Source organism: Asterias amurensis, chromosome 2 (assembly GCF_032118995.1).
Source record: "Asterias amurensis chromosome 2, ASM3211899v1".
NCBI lineage: Eukaryota > Metazoa > Echinodermata > Asteroidea > Forcipulatida > Asteriidae > Asterias > Asterias amurensis.
In genome coordinates, this window is record NC_092649.1 from 10,225,242 (window position 1) to 10,244,403 (window position 19,162).

At 35.2% G+C, this 19,162-nt stretch overlaps 2 protein-coding genes across 2 annotated transcripts in view; one reads left to right on the top strand and one right to left on the bottom strand.

Annotated features, from left to right (window-relative positions):
• The window catches only part of LOC139934062 (dolichol-phosphate mannosyltransferase subunit 3-like), a 535,719-nt gene that overhangs the window by 7,556 nt on the left and 509,001 nt on the right, over positions 1–19,162 (top strand). The gene's annotated exons all lie outside the window — the stretch shown is intronic.
• LOC139953929 (major facilitator superfamily domain-containing protein 4A-like) overlaps positions 1,819–19,162 on the bottom strand; it is a 71,440-nt gene continuing 54,096 nt past the window's right edge. Inside the window, exons 8-10 of the mRNA XM_071953540.1 lie at positions 18,759–18,829; positions 16,121–16,238; positions 1,819–11,614 (exon numbers count right to left, since the gene is read on the bottom strand). Of these exons, the coding sequence (XP_071809641.1) occupies positions 11,400–11,614; positions 16,121–16,238; positions 18,759–18,829 (404 nt within the window). The 3' untranslated portion in view covers positions 1,819–11,399. The remainder of the gene's footprint in view (positions 11,615–16,120; positions 16,239–18,758; positions 18,830–19,162) is intronic.

The following is a 19,162-nucleotide window of genomic DNA, read 5'->3' on the forward strand; positions in this document are numbered from 1 at the left end:
CTGGTTACTTTAATCTGGTAAGTAATGGTATAATGTTAATGTGGTTAGTAACTTTTTATGCTTTATAAGCAGCTCAAAGAATCTGGGCCCAGGTCCTTATTCCATAAAGCTGTTAAGCAGAAAATACTGCTTATCTAATTTGTATGCTAAGCAAAAAATGGGCGGGGTGCAGTCAAAACAATGTACACTTTATTGGTTTTAGGCTGGTAACTGGTTTCTGCTAAGCAATATCTGTCTGTGGTTAGGAAGTTTTTGTGCTCTCAGGCTTAGCAAAATTGTGCCAAAGTCTAACCATCCATTGTAATTAGCAATTTTACATGTTAGAAATGCTAATTAGGATGATTTTTGTTTTTTGAATACAATATGAATACACACTTCCTGTTCAGTGTACTCGGAAACAAATCCATATCCAGATGGTTCTGAAATCAATATATTACGGTGTGTGTCTATTGATGTGGATGGCATGGTTGGTGGTTTTCTGACGTGAATCCTATCAAATAATAGGTAATTGATATTTAGGTAGCTTGAATCATTATCAGAATACTGGCGAGTCTATATTGGGATCAAGCAAAATGAGTTGTTTGGCAGAAATATTGGTTTGGGTTGGAGAAACAAGACAAAAAAGGCCAACAGCTGGGTGAAATTTTCAACAATATTTTTTTGATAAATTTGAATTAAAAAGAAATAAATTATATATTTTAGTTGATATTGGCAACTTCCTTCCTGATAACCATCATCAAAGAGGGGTCAAAATTAGCATTGAAACTGTTATTTGCTGATGTATTTTTCAATAAACAGCTTGACTTTATAAACACCTTTCTCTCAGTTTGATTCTCTCGCATTTCTTGGTGTTTCTACTTTCACAACTTTTCACCAAAGGTGGTACCAACATTGGGTTCAAGCATGGATTAATGCTCTTTTTAAATGTATAAAAAAAATGTAAAATTACCCAGGGTCGACAAAGGAGTAATTTTGCTTCATCACATCACATATTTTGAGTCTTGTATCTAGTCTGCAGTAGTGGGGAGTCGAGAACCAGACTGGTTCTGTATAATTGACTTTTTCATACTGTTGCCGTCTCTTTTAAACCATAGCATCTGAAACAATTAAGCTCACATGTGCAATTCAAGCATGTACTCATTACGCAAACCAAGTCATTGAAATATCATCTTGCAACTAATCATACTTCTGTCATTTTCAATTTTGTCTGCTTAATTTCAAGTATGATGTCAGATCAATTACATTTTTCAAATTTGTTTTTTTAGCAATGAATTACTATTTTGATGCTAGTTTAAACATGTTAAAGGGAAGGTATAAGTTTGGTATTTACTCAAAACAAATATTAACTTAAAAACTGACTTAGTAACGAGCATTGGGGAGCTGTTGGTAGTATAAAACATTGTGGGAAACGACTCCCTCTGAAGTAATATAGTTTTTGAGAAAGAGGTAGTTTCTCACTAAAATATTAAAAGACTTCTCGCTAGAAGTCTTTTATTCCTAGCTGAAAGCACACAAATTCGTCCAACAAGGGTGTTTCTTTCATAGTTTTCTCGCAACTTCGATGACCTAATGAGCCCAAATTTTCACAGGCTTGCTATGTTATGCTTATGATGGGATACACCTATAGTGAGAACACTGGTCTTTGACAATTACCAAAGGTGTACGGTGCCTTTAAATACAGTTCTTGTTCAAAACTGCCATCTTTGTTTTTGGTCAAAATACATGATTGGATACCTGTACGACCCACAAAATCAGATACTATTAAAATTTTATAAATAACACAAAAATCAAACTTGTGTTTTCTTTTTCTATGTGCATTTTTATTTACTCATTTGGTTCTCGTTTTCAAGCAAACTATTTATGCAAACAATACAACAGTTTCCACTTTGGGTTTGGGGATTATTTTAGTTACTGTCAACAGTTGAAACATAGACGCTAATAAAACAATGTCACACAACCTTAAGGTCTAGGATTGGAGCTTCCGCTAACTATACAGACCACCAGGCTGACAAGACGTATCATATTAGTAAACGGCAAACATGTTTGCTTAACAGCAATGGTTACCCACCAATCTGTCATATGACTATTTTATTGTCAACTTTCTCGGATCATTTCTACTACTGATCAATCAAAGGCTTGAGCTCTGCTGGTAATTTTTATCGGCAGAGTGTGGGTTCAAGTCCCCGTCATGGCACTTGTGTCATTGGGCAAGATACTTTACCATGTCTTTTGGTTGGGACATTAAGCACGTAGGTTCCATGTATCAGTGCACCTAAAAAGGGTACTACTGACCAATCAAGGACTCGAGCTCTGCTGGTGATTCTGATCAACACAGTTCAGGTTCCAGTCCCGGTCTTTACCATAATTGCTTCGTCCTTCAGGTTGGGACATTAAAGGCAGTGGACACTATTGATAATTACTCAAAATAATTATTAGCATAAAACCTTACTTGGTAACATTGTGAGAAACGGCTCCCTCTGAAGGAACATAGTTTTCGAGGAGGAATTTTCCTCGAATTTGATTTCGAGACCTCAGATTTAGAATTTTAGGTCTCGAAATCAAGCACCTGAGCGCACACAACTTTGTGCGACAAGGGTGTTTTTTTATTTTTTATTATAATCTTGTAACTTCGACGACCAGTTGAGCTCAAGACTGGTCTTTGACAATTACCAACAGTGTCTAGTGTCTTTAAAGGCAGTGGACACTATTGGTAATTACTAAAAATAATTATCAGCATAAAACCTTACTTGGTGACGAGTAAAGAGGAGAGGTTGATAGTATAAAACATTGTGAGGAACGGCTCCCTCTGAAGTGACGTAGTTTACGAGAAAGAAGTAATTTTCCACGAATTTGAGTTCGAGACCTCAAGTTTAGAATTTGAACTCTCGAAATCAAGCATCTGAAAGCACACAATTTCATGTGACAACGGTATTTTTTCTTTCATTATTATCTTGCAACTTCGATGACCAATTGAGCTCAAATTTTCACAGGTTGGTTATTTTATGTATATATTGAGATACACCAAGTGAGAAGACTGGTCTTTGACAATTACCAATAGTGTCCATTGTCTTTAAGCAATACATGTACATGTAGGTCCTGTGTTCTAGTGCACATTAAAAGAACCCCAAAACACTTATCATGGAAGTGTAGGGGCTTGCGAGATACAGTAATGAAGTTCACTTATGAGACATCCTTGGTTTCATTACCAGAAATATATAAAAGTAATAATATCAATTTTAATAATAGTAGCCGTATTATTCCTCAGTACCTTCAGGAAGCAATATCACCTTTAAAATGAAACAATTTTTTTAATGAATTTGCTGTCTTTGATAAGATTAATATGCCAAGTTTGACTTTCAAGGGTAGAATTTGACTGACACATTGAGTTATTAAACATAGAATCTTGAAGTCTCATGTAAAATTCACATTTGAAGTGTTAGTTCCCTCAAATATTTTGACACTTTAAGAAGCCTATAATCACTCTTAAGCACGCTGTCTACCAGTAAAATAAACATAGAAGCTTCATACTTGACTTGCAATAAGAGCTAATGTCTTTTCCATCATTGAGTGCACATATTTGACTAGCATTAGCAATGATAGTCCAAGCATATGTTACACACACTCAATCCCAAGGACAAAGTTTGCATCATCAGAAGCGGGTATTTAAACATGCTATCAAGCAATAGACGTTACGCGGGAATTTAAACAAATACCTTTTAAACAAAGGACGTTGGTTTGAAATTGTGTATTAATAGGTGTTTGTGCATGAGTACAGCCAGAAATTTGATTTTCCTTCAAAGAGGTAGGGGAAAAAACTAACTTTTACATCATTGACACAACTTTAGAGGCAGCGGACACTATTGGTAATTACTCAAAATAATTATCAGCATAAAACCTTACTTGGTAACGAGTATTGGGGAGACATTGATAGTATAAAACATTGTGAGAAACGGCTTCCTCTGAAGTGACGTAGTTTTTGAGAAAGAAGTAATTTTCCACGAATTTGATTTCGAGACCTCAAGTTTAGAATTTGAGGTCTCAAAATCAAGCATCTGAAAGCACACAACTTCATGTGACAAGGGTGTTAATTTCTTTCATTATTATCTTGCAACTTCGACGACCAATTGAGCTCAAATTTTCACGGGTTTGTTATTTTGTGCATATGTTGAGGTACACCAAGTGAGAAGACTGGTCTTTGACAAATACCAATAGTGTCCACTGCCTTTAATATATGGTTTTGCTTCTGTTGCTTAATACAATAAACAGTACCTACATGTTGCACCAGTTGTTCAATTTCAGGGCTCAAATTTGTTGTGGAAAACCCTACAAGTCCGTAGGGCTTGTAGCTTAAAATTCGAGCCCTGAATTTGACTTTTGAATCCAAGCTCAAATTGACAAAAACCTATGTTAAGCTATCAGATGTTAGAAAAATAGTGAAATTTAAAGACACTGGACACTATTGGTAGTTGTTAAAGACCAGTCTTCTCACTTGCTGTATCTTAACATATGCACAAAATAACAAACCTGTGAAAATTTGAACTCAATTGGTCATCTAAGTTGTGAGAAAATAATAGAAGAAAAAACAAAGTCAAATTCAAATATTTTAGTGAAAAATTACTTCTTTCTCAAAAACTATGTTAAGAAGGAGCCGTTTCTCTCAATGTTATGTACTAACAACAGCTCTCCATTGCTCGTTACCAAGTAATTATTTTGAGTAATTACCAATAGTGTTCACTGCCTTGAAGGCTGTTCATATCTAGGAACCTGTGAAGGAAGAGATTTTCTGGCGATATGCTAAATTGTAGTCATGATGTTCTTCATTCACTAATCTTATTTCAGTTGTGTTTTTATTTGTTGCCCTCAGAAATATCAATTGTCAAATGATGCATTGTTTTTTTTTTGCAGCAGATTGTAAAATATTGTCTAAAACTGCAGCATAATACACTGATGTTCCTTCAGATTGGAATGGTTTTTCAAAATGAATGGGCCATTTCCCAGTTGTAATTTAAATAGTCTGGAATAATGACTTGATTGGTATTAATGCATTCAAATACAAGAAATCTTTTGTAACTAAACACGTCATACTTGTACCAGCAAATCTAACTCACAAATCTAACTCACAAATGACTTTATCAAAACTGGACGAATCCAATATATTATTCAATATATATTATTTTGAAATTTCAATTTTACTGTCATTTTATGACAGAAGGGTCCAATTTCATAAAGCTGTTTAAGCAGAAAATCCTGCTTAGCAATTTTGTTTTGCCAAGCAAAAATAATCAGGGGGCACCAGTCATCACAACATAATAAATTTCATGGAATTTTTGCTGGTGCTTTGTAAGTTTTTGGGCTTACATGCTTTATGAATTTGGGCCCATGTCTTTCCTTCAAATCTTATCCAAAATATAGTTCCGATTGTTTAAATATACAATTACTGTTTTATCAATATGATAAAAGCAAACTGACAAAACCATAATGAACAAAAATAGATATCCTAAGTTATTCCTATAACATTTATATATACATACATATACAATGCACCAAAAGTGATAAATTATCAAGAAGTAAAGGATAATATATTCTATAAGTATTCACAAGTTTAAAAGAAACACAATGTACTAAGTGGAACAACACAATAATGTAGCAAGAGACCGTTATCACAGTGGTGTCATATTGCATGTCTCCCATTCAAACCAGTGGCACCAAAGCGAGGCTGGAAGGGAAAATAGTCGGGTCCCTTACTGGCAAAATAGTGATAATGATAATAATAAAACTATTGTAATATCAATAAAAATAAGCATTCTGTTATGTGATAAATAAATCTAAAAAGATGTTCAAGGCGGCAGAGGAATTAAAGCAGACAACGATAACATTTAAAAAGGGTGAACTTAACACTGGAACCCCTCTTTATTCGAAAAGGCACACAGGGAGCTAGTCTGGTGCAATGATATTTCTAAAGGTGTTGTCAATGTGACGTGACTTCTACATTTTATTGGTTGCAACAATATTACGACAATGATGGCAACAATTCAGGTCTAAACTTATGCAATACATGAAGAGAAATATATTTATTGATAACAAAAATACTTTGTTGGCAATACAATCTGAGGTCACTATAGAAATCCTATAGATCTGCATTGTCATTTTAATCTATTTAATGGGAAGAATTTACACTAGTGAATACCGTCATTTTAAAATAACAGATTGTCACTCAAGAAATTAGTGATTCACATAAAACAGAGAAAACATCATCAAGTAAGAAAACCACAAGGGAAACTGAAATGGGGGTAAACTTTAAAATTTACGGTAAACTTGGGTGTGATAAATGGCTTCTGACTGGCATCACAAACAAAACGATATTGACAAAATAAGAAAGCCGCCAACATTAAGGCATATCTATATAGCTATATGTGCTGGCACTTAGTGCTGGCACACTAACTTGAACGTTGCAGGTGTAAGTCCTGCTCAGAACCACCCCAACTCATTAGAGTTAGTCATTACATGGTGTTACCACAAACCTTTCTATATCAACTTATCGTTGTTCAACCCAAAACTAAATAAAATTTACTAAAATTTACTAAGTGGACTTCCCTTGTGACTTATTTTTTTACATGGTAAAGGATTATCTTGACCTTTGTTCTGTTTTAAATTTTTTTACTTTCCATTTTATTGCCAAAAAACCCCCAAACTATTATTGTTTTTTTCTTTATCAAGCAGTGATGACATTTTTAAAATCTACTAGAATTTTTATTTATTGCATGCTAGCAGGTATCTAAAAAATAAAATAAATGTCTGATGATAAAACAAAGAACTGACTTTTGGCACTGTATAAACAGAGGGAGAAACAACACTTTGGCGATAGTAACCACACATGTGATGTCATTTTAATCCATAGACATTTTCATGTATTTCAGAAAGTTACATGCACTTCTAGCAATCAGAGATATTTTAAACAATGATCAGAGAGATTTGTAGAATAACACTTTTAACATCGCAGGGAAAAAGTTTCTGCAATCAGGGAGAGTTTTAAAGACACTGGACACCATTGGTATTTGTCAAAGACCAGTCTTCTCGATTGGTGTATCTCAACATATGTTTAAAATAACAAACCTGTGAAAACTTTAGCTTAACTGGTCGTGGAAGTTGCAAGATAAAAGATGAAAGAAACAACACCCTTGTCACACGAAGTTGTGTGCTTTTTTAGATGGTTGATTTTGAGACCTCAAATTCGAAATCTGAGGTCTCGAAGTCAAATTCGTGGAAAATTGCTTCTCTCTTGAAAACTACGCCACTTCAGAGGGAGCTGTTTGTCACAATGTTTTATACTATCAACCTCTCCCCATTACTCGTCACCAAGTAAGGTTTTATGCTTACAATTATTTTGAGTAATTACCAATAGTGTCCACTGCCTTTAAAGCCATTGGACCCTTTCGGTAAACAGTGTTGTTCAAGGCCCACACTTTGTGTACCACAACTTCTATATCAAATAACAAACCTGTGAAAATTTAGGCTCAATCGGTCATCGCAGTCGGGAGAAAACAACGGAAAAACCCACCCTTGTTTCCGCGCGTTTCGCCGTGTCATGACATGTGTTTGAAATAAATCCGTAATTCTCGTTAACGAGAATTCATATTGTTTTGCTGTTTTCTCAAAAAGTAAAGCATTTCATGGAATAATATTTCAAGAGAAGTCTTTCACCATTGCCTTCTGTAAACCCTGTAAGTTATTTGTAAATCTGTGAACTTTTTTTTTTTTTTTTCTGAACCGAAAGGGTCCAATGGCTTTAAAGTAGTTCACCAGAACATATACAGATTTGGTTGATTTTCCAAGAACTTTCTGCAGAACCAGGAAGAGAGTTTGCAGCTCTGTAAATGCCCAGAATTTGTTATTTTTAATGCAAGTACAAAGTGTTAAAGTGAGGTCATTGATTATGATAACAATATGGGGGATTATTGTAAGAATAGATTTTCTCCAGGTGACTGAATAATGCTTTGTATTAACCATGTATGAAGGACAACAAAATATTAAATTGTTCATAATCCCAATTGTCAACACATATTTATAGACCAACATACATTGTACACCCACCTCTCTCCTTCACCAAAATTTGCTTTTGGATTATGACATCTGCTCAACATTTATGAAGGTTATGAGTTCAATTCCAGGTAAAAAAAATTCCCCAAAAGTTTTCTATGAACATGGACTCCTTGGTTCAGGTTCACAAAGATGCTTATAAGCAGAAAATATTGCTAAAGTTCTCTGCTAAGCATGAGCGGGCTACCAGTCACGATTGGTACATATGACATGACATATTGGCTGGTGACCGTTCATAATAGTAAGCAAAGTTGTAATAATTGGACCCCAATAACCACAGCACCTATATGCATGTACATTCCAACATGTACAGTACACTACAATAAACATTCACTGCTTTAATGTTAGCTTAAAATGTCAGACTAAAGTAGCAATGATCAATCCCTGATAATCACATGAAGTATGCAAGCACAAACAAGTAGCAAATAATCCTTACTAAACTCATTGAATACATGATTTGTCTCTGCTATCTGCAAGTGCCGATCATCATCTAATGGGCACCGGTGCCTCGTAACATTGGTCTTCCTTCAACTGCACACTAACAATAATGCCTTCCCCCTACGCAAGACATTTTTTGAAAAGTGGTCATGGCGACCTGGGCCCAATTTCAAGGCTCTGCTTCTTGTGGAAGCAGGGAATTTTGTGTTTTACGTCAAGCCTATTTCACGGGTTACCGGGGAATAATTGGCTAATTCCACATTACTAGGCATTCTACGCTTACACAGCTAACCGGAGAAGGGTGATCGAAAGCGCAGAGTTCCGAAAAATGCAGAGCCATGAAATCGGTCCCAGATTTAAAGGCACCTAACTGAACAATCTCCTACACAATATCTACATGATCCATTCAATAAAAACAAAATATTAGATAGAATTATTTCATGGTGTCATATTATGCTGTACTTATAATTATTTTAACTACTTTCCCTATTAGTAAACATTGCAAGTTATTACAGCTGTTTGAAACCAACACAAAGATGCTTTATAAATATTATCTTTATCATTATTTTAATTATTATCAAACTTTTCTTAAAGGCAGTGGACACTATTGGTAATTACTCAAAATAATTGTTAGCATAAAACCTTACTTGGTAACAATGGGGAGAGGTTGATAGTATAAAACATTGTGAGAAACGGCTCCCTCTGAAGTGACATAGTTTTCGAGAAAGAAGTAATTTTCCACGAATTTGATTTCGAGACCTCAGATTTAGAACTTGAGGTCTCGAAATCAACCATCTAAACGCACACAACTTTGTGTGAAAAGGGTGTTTTTTTCTTTCATTATTATCTCGCAAGTTCGATGACCGATTGAGCTAAAATGTTCACAGATTTGTTATTTTATGCCTATGTTGAGATACACCGACTGTGAAGGCTAGTCTTTGACAATTACCAAAAGTGTCCACTGCCTTTAAAACAATGTAAAATTCTCCTGAAGACGAGCAGAGTATACTGTTTAAAACGTCGAGACCACATTTCTCCTTCACCAAGAGTTCACTAGGAATTAATTTAAAGAAACAGTGGTCATTTGTTTGCCATTTCAAAACTGAATTCCTAATGTTTGAAAAATCCCCAAATATTGCACTGTTAAAAAAACAAAAACAAGATACAATATATTGTCAAAAATAAACCTGCACAATATAACTTCACAGATTACCTTTAAATATAATCTACATGACTCCAGTTCCTATGTACAGTGTTAGAACTCTGAACAAAATGAAATATCTAAGTGCACTGCTTAAGTATTTAACGTACAAAGCCGCTAGAGGGCAATGATATTAAAACACAAAGAGAAGGGTGTTAGCTTTACTGGTGTGGGACGACAATTGTAATGCAAATATATTGTATAATAATTTAACATCGCTGCAGTCATTTCGATGGCGTGGGTTCGTATCCCACCGCTGCCACCATGAAGTGATATTTGTTTAGGAAGTAATTAAGGGGATTACGATGGTTGATTTCCTAGCTCCTGACCAACAGTCTTTATTCTTTCATACCACTTAATAGAAGGGAAGATAACACAGTGGTGTACGATATACATGAGCAGGATAAAGTAGTCCCATATCACAACAACTCTCACTTAAAATATTTATATTGCAAATAGGAAATTGTCATAAAAGGCTTAACATTTTTGTTATAGCCTCGTAGGGACAGAAAAAGAAAGATTAAAACTTGAGCCATTCTACTAGAGCTGACTTTCGGTCACTGGTATGATACTCAGTAGGGGCATGGAATATGGATTCACAAGCTTGTTTCCTTCACACAAAGCAATGACCAAAAGTGGTCCTTAAAAGGTTCCATTACGAGCGAGACTTGCATGGTCTACAATAGTCTTGGTGCAAGACTTTTCTCTCTTCCCTTTCACGCACATCGCGGCCAATTCACCAACAGCGCCCGAACCGACTCTCCTGACTTATTCCACTCACCACCCGAGTGCAGGCGATGTCGGTGAATTGGCCGCGGTATGCATGAAAGGGAAACGAGAAACGTCTTGCACCGAGACTAGGTCTACAATGGTGTCTGGTGAAGTTTGCAGGGACACTTCAATCATCAATTGAACATCACCACAAGTCTCGGCTTCTAGATGATGCCTCCATACTTTATTAATATATTCTCTGCCTTGTTTTAAAAGAGAGCCTTGTTTATTGGTTACTTCTTTATACACTATTGTTATGGATTTGTACTGTTCTCATGAAGTATGGAAATAAATGTGAGTTTGATATGAAAACACAAATATTAGAGGTATAGAGGTTTTTAGTCAAAAGGGCTAGAAGACTTCCTTCCCTGTGACGGCAACTTTGCCTCTTTCAATATTGCCTCTTTCAAGATTATCTTAAGATACAGCAACTTTGCCTCTTTCAATATTGCCTCTTTCAAGATTATCTTAAGATACAGCAACTTTGCCTCTTTCAATATTGCCTCTTTCAAGATAGTCTTAAGATTTGAAGACATTGAAAGGAGACCGATAGACCTTTTTTTGTGCTACCCCCATCTTGGTCATGTTTTGTTTTTCCAGCCTCGGTTTGGTTACATTGTTATCAATGGGGCAAAAATGAAGATGGCTGCACCATATAAAGGTATATTGAAACATCTCAACATCAGGAGCAACTCCTGAATAAAACAAGACAAATTACACGATTGTCCCTTTCATATTGACATTTATATTTTAAGGTGGATATAAGCTTACCCAAGATACATATTATAATTGAATTCAAATCTACCACGGATTACACAGAAAGGCTTAAACCTCTGGGTACACAAAATATGATCTCTTCCACATCGCCATGGGAACATCACCACATCCGTCATCATGTTTCCTTCTTGCTCTCCTCGGCAACCGTTGCTGTGGAGACGGGAACGTTGTCCAATGGGATCTGCTCCGGCGAGCCAACCACGGTGTAGGCTTTTTGAGTGTCGGCCAGGCTGGTGAAGAACATGGAATGGTCGGCCATCGGACCTTGGGATTTGCTGGTGATGCAGCAAGCACGACACCACATGTAGGCATTCTGGGCCTTCTCCACAGCTGTATCATCAAAAACAGTAGTGGGTTAAAGTCAGGTTTTTTAATTCAATAAAAGCAGAAATTGAGAAGGAAAGGAGAAGTTAAAAAAAATCAATTCACCGATATTTTGCAGGGAAACATAATAGTTCCAATGTTCATCATGCTTTGTGTTATTCAAACCTAATGAAAGTTGTTCAAGAAAAAATTGTTTTTGATTCTTTAGTTTTTTCTCTCATTTTTTTAAGGAAGGACATATTGCTCTGGATTTCCAGTGATATCAAAAAAAGGCAACCACCTTTTGAAATGAAATTGTTACACGTTAATTTTATTCTGTGCATCTACAATCAAGGTATACTTTGCCATTAAATATCAATCACATTTGCTGAATATTCAATGCTGTACACAAATAATCTGTGCTAAAGGCTTACCCATCCTTGCTCCCCCATCGACACACATTTTATCTCTTAATAATGACAACCCCACTCCCAGTTTCTAATAGGGCATAGGCTGAGAAAAAATAGAAGTTGACCGGGATTTTAGTGATGTTTTTCAAACAAACAAATGACACTCAAAAGTTCAGTTAAGCATAACAAATTATATTTAACAAGCACTCTCTCCTGCTTATCAGAAAAAAAAGAATGAAAGAAATTGATCATTCCTTAAAGAGGTAATGTCTGTTTTAAAGGTACTTATTTTTCAAGGAGTCCATTGAATACTTGACAAAACAAATATAATGTACAGTAAGCATTTTAGCTGTGGACTAAAATTAATGCCCTGCCCTTGGAAAGCTAAAAACATGAGTGTTTTCAGTAAAACAGGCATAACTTCTCTTATAAATGATCAATTTGATTCATTCTTTTTTTAAGATAAGCAGGAAAGAATGCTTGTTTAATATGTGTTTCACTGGGGTTTTGAGTGTCAGTTGTTGTTGTTTTGTTTAGTTTTTAAATCATAAATCTCGGTCACCACTTCATTCGACTCGCCCTGTACAAGCAACTTTAAGCGCTAGTGGAATGCCAGCCTCAGAGGAGTCTAACCTAAGCTAACAAACAACCAGCCTGGCATGGCTACATCTGAGACGTGATGCAATCACCCACTTCAAACATCTAAGAAGATTAATACGGTCTGCTCTCTATAAGTCTCCTCGGAGGCCATTTACTCATCTGTCTTATGTTTGCTTCCTTTTAGACCCATATACTACCCCCTGCGTCTCAACCACTCTAGCATGGCTTTCCGACGGGGGAACATTAAGAGTCTTTCCGGCCATGAACCAGTTGGGATGTGTATCAGCTACATACTGGGATGTGATAGGCTGTTGGAAAAAACACCTGAACTATGAGCACAATGGGTGAAAGCTTGCGAGCGCCAAAGCTGTATGTAGCCTGCTTCCATGCAGATATCTTTGGTTTTGAAAAAAACCTACTCTGCAGTCGGGGTGTTCCATATATGGTTTTATTTTCAATTTCTTATTAATTTGATCTAAGTTATTGAATAGTTTTATAGTTATATAAAAAAATAAAAAAACATCACATCCCTGCACATATATGCGCACTGCAAGGTTAGTCAATCTTGTCAGAGTGTCAAACTCACAAAATGTCAAACACGTCTCTTAACAAAACAAAACAACTCAACTGTGTTTGTTTTTTTACAAAGGTGTCACTCTTCCCACAAAAACAAAATCATCAATCGCATTAATACTTCAGTACTGTATAGAATTGAAAGGTATTTTATGACACTCAAAGTCAACATTTGAATACAGTGACTGTGTTATTATTCAAAGTACGTAATGTTTGCGATGACACATTGTACAATCTCTTTGTGAGTAGTGTTGGTTCTGTAATGAGCAGCGCTGGTTTATATACTGCTCAACGTTTTGATTAGTGTGCTCTGACTGTCTTCAATTGAAAAAAACACAAGACCACCAGACTTTTCCAGTCACAAGTTTTACTGGTCCGGCCTATAAAGTTATTGGCCTGAGGCATGTGGTCCAATAGAGAATTTGAGTCCTGTTTAGTCTTATTGTAGATCATGGCTGTCTGAAGCCAAGAACAAATTGAGATAGGCCTAATTATTATTGTTGTAGGCCTTCCAATGTTTTTAATGAGCTTTTAATGTATTTCAATATTTCGTTGTTTTAATTGAGTACCAGTATTTGTAATAATTATGTAAAGTATATTGAACTTATTTGTTGATTAAATGAGCTATTAACAAATTAAATACTACATGTAAAGTATGTAAAGTATATTGAACTTATTTGTTGATTAAATGAGCTATTAACAAATTAAATACTACATGTAAAGTATGTAAAGTATATTGAACTTATTTGTTGATTAAATGAGCTATTAACAAATTAAATACTACATGTAAAGTATGTAAAGTATATTGAACTTATTTGTTGATTAAATGAGCTATTAACAAATTAAATACTACATGTAAAGTATGTAAAGTATATTGAACTTATTTGTTGATTAAATGAGCTAACAAATTAACTAACATTACTAACATTATTATCAATATCTGCCAGATGAAAATTGGTATTTAAAAACACACAGCAATCACTACAAACTCTATTAATGTATGCTGTATGCGTCATAGCACCTTGTAAACCCATATAAGGTGCTAAATAATTGGGTCTCAAAATTCCTCACTGCAATAACCTATCTTTCTGAAAGTTTGTATATACTCAGCGCCTTGAATATCTGGTTTGGTAGATACGTGCGCTATATAAGACTTTGGTATTATTATTAGTAATATGTATTTCTCCAGGAAGTTTTTTAGTGTTAAATCTTGATGTAATAGTGCCTTAACTCTTAATTGTTATGTTATGAGTGCTCAGTGAAACATCAAACTGGAACGCTGTATGTGGACAGATTGGAGGTATAAAGCCTTACCTGTTCTAACTGGGTCGTATAAGTCATTGTCTGTACCAACAAAATTCACATATTTGGTGTTTGGTTTCAAGATTATAATTTAGAGTTAAGTTTTCACCTCGTTTTAATTTTTCGAATACACATGTGTGTACACCCTGTGTAAATGGAACCCCTTTGCTTAATCCTATATATTGTTTTAAAGTGCATCCCTCTGACTACACTTAAAGGCAGTGGACACTATTGGTAATTACTCAAAATCATTTTAAGCATAAAAACTTACTTGGTAACAAGTAATGCGGGGTAGTATAAAAAAAAAAAATGTTGGTAGTATAAAAGATTGTGAGAAACAGGTCCCTCTGATGTGACAGAGTAATTAGATTTTGAGGTCCTAAAATCAAGCATCTGACAGCACACAACTTCTGTTTTTTCTTCCATTATTACATCGCAATTTACGATGACCAATTGAGTTAAAATTTTCACGGGTTTGTTATTTTGTGCATATGTTGAGACACACCAAGTGGGAAGACTGGTCTTTGACAAATACCAAAGGAGTCCATCCAGTGTCGTTAAGTTTGCATAGAGTCTTTTCTGTATGTTAAATATCAAACCTATTAACACTATACTTGTTCTAGTCCAATGTGTTTTTGTTTGTCTGGGCTTGCCTACGACAAGCTGTGGCCTTTCTGGTTATGTCGCCATTTTTAATACAAGTCACATTTGCAAGCCGAAGTGAGTTTCACTGTATATGTATAATATATATATATATATATGTGTGACAATAAAACAATTGAATTACATTGTATTGAATTGAATAGTATACAAATATTGAGTGGCTCAGAGTGGAATGGGAGGAATATTATCGCAAGGTAAAATTTGGGCTGTTCCATTTCACGAGGCGAAGCCGAGTGAAATGGAACAGACAAAATTTTACCGAGCGATAATATTCCTTCCATTCCACGAATTAAAGCCACCCAATATTTATTTTATATAACTGACATATAGATCCTTGTCATTTGATGTATTTTAAAAGTATAGCATTATGAAAAATCACATAAATTACTGGTTCGGAACAAACAACAAAAAATCATATAGCGCCGCGTGGCGGCAACAATGCACAAATTTAATAGCAATCGGATCACAACCTTTTGCACAGGTGCTCCTTTGTTTTAGCAGCGGCGCGGCGGCGCTGTACTGCTCAAAACATTGGGAACAAGGATGATCCTAACTGTTGAATGGGAAATGCTATACCCCATGGGCGAATAGGTCTTTTTGATCGCTGGTGCGGATGGGAGTAATAGTGAATGTCGCGTGAAGTAAGTTCCACCAATCAAATGACAAGGATGTATGTCGGTTATATAAAGCAAGCTAGTTGAAACGTTGAGACCAATTAAGGACCCGCTCTGCGGTACTGAAGTTAATTAATAACGGTCTTGAAAGCTAAAGTAGTAGTTCTACCTTCCGCCCAGGTATTATGGTAAAAAACAGGAAACTTCTTTTCAGAACTGAGAATTCTCCCAAAAATCTGTAAATGTACTTTGCGGTAGTAGAATACATAGCAAGACAGTTCTCTAAAGTCTTTAAAAGAACAAATCTACCTGGCAAGTAGACACATACATGGTGTTACGGCAAACCAAATATATAGCAACAAGAATCTTACCTGGAAGTGTCTTGGGAAAATAACCGAAGAGAAACAGCACGATGAGAACAATGATGCCGATTACACTAACTATCTCACAGAATATAAGGAAGATGTAAGGCTGTATAGGGAAGAAAACCTGCACAAGAAAATCAAACAACTTATAAGTGTTTATCATCATGGCGAATTTAAGTTTATCAAAATATATTAAGTAAATAGTTTGCCTTTTTTTTCCCAAAACACTCACAAGTTTAGGTACAATTTTCATTTTTTGTTTAAATTGTATTTGAGTTTGAATACAATTGGCAAACTTTGTGACCCGAAGGTCAAACTACAAAATCATTGCAATAGTTTTAAAAATAGAAAATGGCATGTACATTTTTTAAATTGCAAAAATAAATAATACAAAAGATATACAAAAGATACAGATTGCACCCTCTCCTATAAAATAAACAAAAAATAACCACATTCACCAAAAGAAACACTGTAATAAAAAAAGGCAAATTGCATTTTAAGCTGATAATCCCCCCCCCTCAATTTTTTTTTAATTTAAATTAATTAATTAAAAAATAATTAAAAATACCAATAACATGTAGGCCTACATTGAAAAGATTAAACAAAATTGAAAGCAATGAAACTAAGAACAAAGAAAGACAGAGAATTAAGTTTTCATTATTTGTATCATGAAAAAGTGAAAGGTGGGCATCACAGTTTAAAACTTCAAATAAACTGAAAATGCAACACACCTTGGCAATACAAATACAAAATGTTAAAAACTGAAACACTCCATCTTGCATTAGACTGGCTTCCCAAACAAAAAAATCTTTATATGTTTTGATAATACAATTATTGAATCAATATTGGATTAAATATCAATTCTGATCCATTCCATCTGTTTGAAACAACAGCATAGACCAATATTGCCTAGCCATGTTTGCTCAGGTGCCCCCCCCCATCAGAACTGGGTCATAAATATTAGTTCATGTGGGACATTGGACAGCTTCATCAAGCTCCCTCAAGGAAACACCTGCATTCTGCAAATTGGTTTGGAAAGAAAATACAGCTGCTAAAACAGAACCAATATTGAATCCGAGTCTGCTCCAGAAGTTGACGATGTCAGTTTGAATTTGACTTCAGGAAAAGGTTCGGGCTTTTTTTTCATTAATAGAGGGAGGAGGTATACCTTTTTTCCTGTGATAATAATGGTTAATAAGGTTTTAGTACATGCCAGTGCAGCCAATAAATTTAGAAGTGTTAATTCAAGACCGATTCCAGATGCAAAACTTAAATGTGACGGGCTCCGTAAATGAGTCGCCTGTCGCAAAGCTCTCTTTCAAGTGCAGTGCTGTTGGGTGTGGGAGGGTGAACAAAGTTAAAAATGAGTTTTTTTTGTGACTGTGACTTATGTGGTTTCCTGATACTAAGGGTCTACATTTTAATATTTCCCTTTTTTTCAACAAAGATGATAACAATTAGGGTTTATTTCAGACCATTTTTTACCTGTGTACTTAATTGTTTCCTTTACACTATCTGATGTTTTTATATTATTAAACATGTTGTTTCTCTATAACAGGTCATTTCAGGTTATAGTTTTTTCTTCATCAAAAGGTTATAACTTGATTACAAAAAAAATGACACAAGTATGTAAGATGTCAAAATGTAGCTTGTGGTATGCTCTTTTCAGCCAAGTAAAAAAAAGGTTATTGCCCCCTGTGACTTTATTACACAGGGCCCATCACCATTTGTAGAGCATTTTAATTATTTGGGTTACACATTACTTTCAGAAGCTTACAGAGCAACTAAGTCGCGGTTACAGTTCTTTGCCTTTGGTAGGCAGGGCTACAAAGTTGGGCCACATTGACAACACATTGATAAGATGTTGACAAAACACTGATAATATATAGATTGTACATTTATGATATTTTGTGGCATACTAATAAGATATTGATAGCACATAAAAAGATACCAATAGCAAAGTAATAATATATTTGATAGCACATTAATCAGATATTGATAGCACATGGATAAGATATTGATAAGATATTGATAGCACAAGTGTGGGTCGAACCCCGGTTGTGACACTTGTGTCCTAATTGAGCAAGATACTTTACTATAATTGCTTCTCTTCACCCAGGGGTATAAATGGGTACCTGCGAGGGTAGAGGTTGATATTGTGAATGATAAAGCCTACGGAGCGCCACGGCAGCTCGGGGCTGTATACTCCCTATTGGGAGCTGAGAAATATTACAGGGATGTTATTGGCCCAATGACCAGGGCACTAATGTAAAGCGCATTGATACGGTTTATTGTGAAATGCGCTATATAAAAATTTGTTATTATTATTATTATATTGATAGCACAGAAGTAGTACATTGATAGCACAAAAATAATAGCACAGAAATAACATTTTGATAGCACATAAATCAGATATTGAAAAGATATTGATAGCACGTTGAATTGATAGCACAGAAATAGTATGTTGGTAGCACAAAAATAGTAAATGAATAGCACAGAAACAAGATATTGATAGCACAGAAGCAATATATTGATAGCACATTTATCAGATATTTGATAATATATACTGACAACGCATTTCATAAACTACAGACAATGCCTTAATTAAGAGAGCTGCAAGTCTGATCAGAAATGTTCAACTCACCCTTCCTACTAAGACAGGAAATGCCATCTCCCCAGTGGCTGCTCCAATCACCACACAGCTAGTTACAAATCCTGGTCAAGATAAAAACATGCAGTTTAAAGGCACTATACACTACTGGTAAATGCTCAAAATAATTGTTGATCAAAAAACTTAGTTGGTTAACGAGCAATGGAACATTGTGTTAATAGTGTATATCATTGTGGGAAACGGCTCCCTTTTAAGTAACACAGTTTTTGAGAGATAGGTAATTTCTCACTTAAATATTAAAAGACTTCAGGCAACTATGATGACCAATTGAGTCAAAATTTTACAGATTTTTTATTTTGTTCATATGTTGGGATAAACCAAGTGAGAATACTGGTATTTGGCAATGTTACCAACTGTGTCCAGTGCCTTTAAAGGCA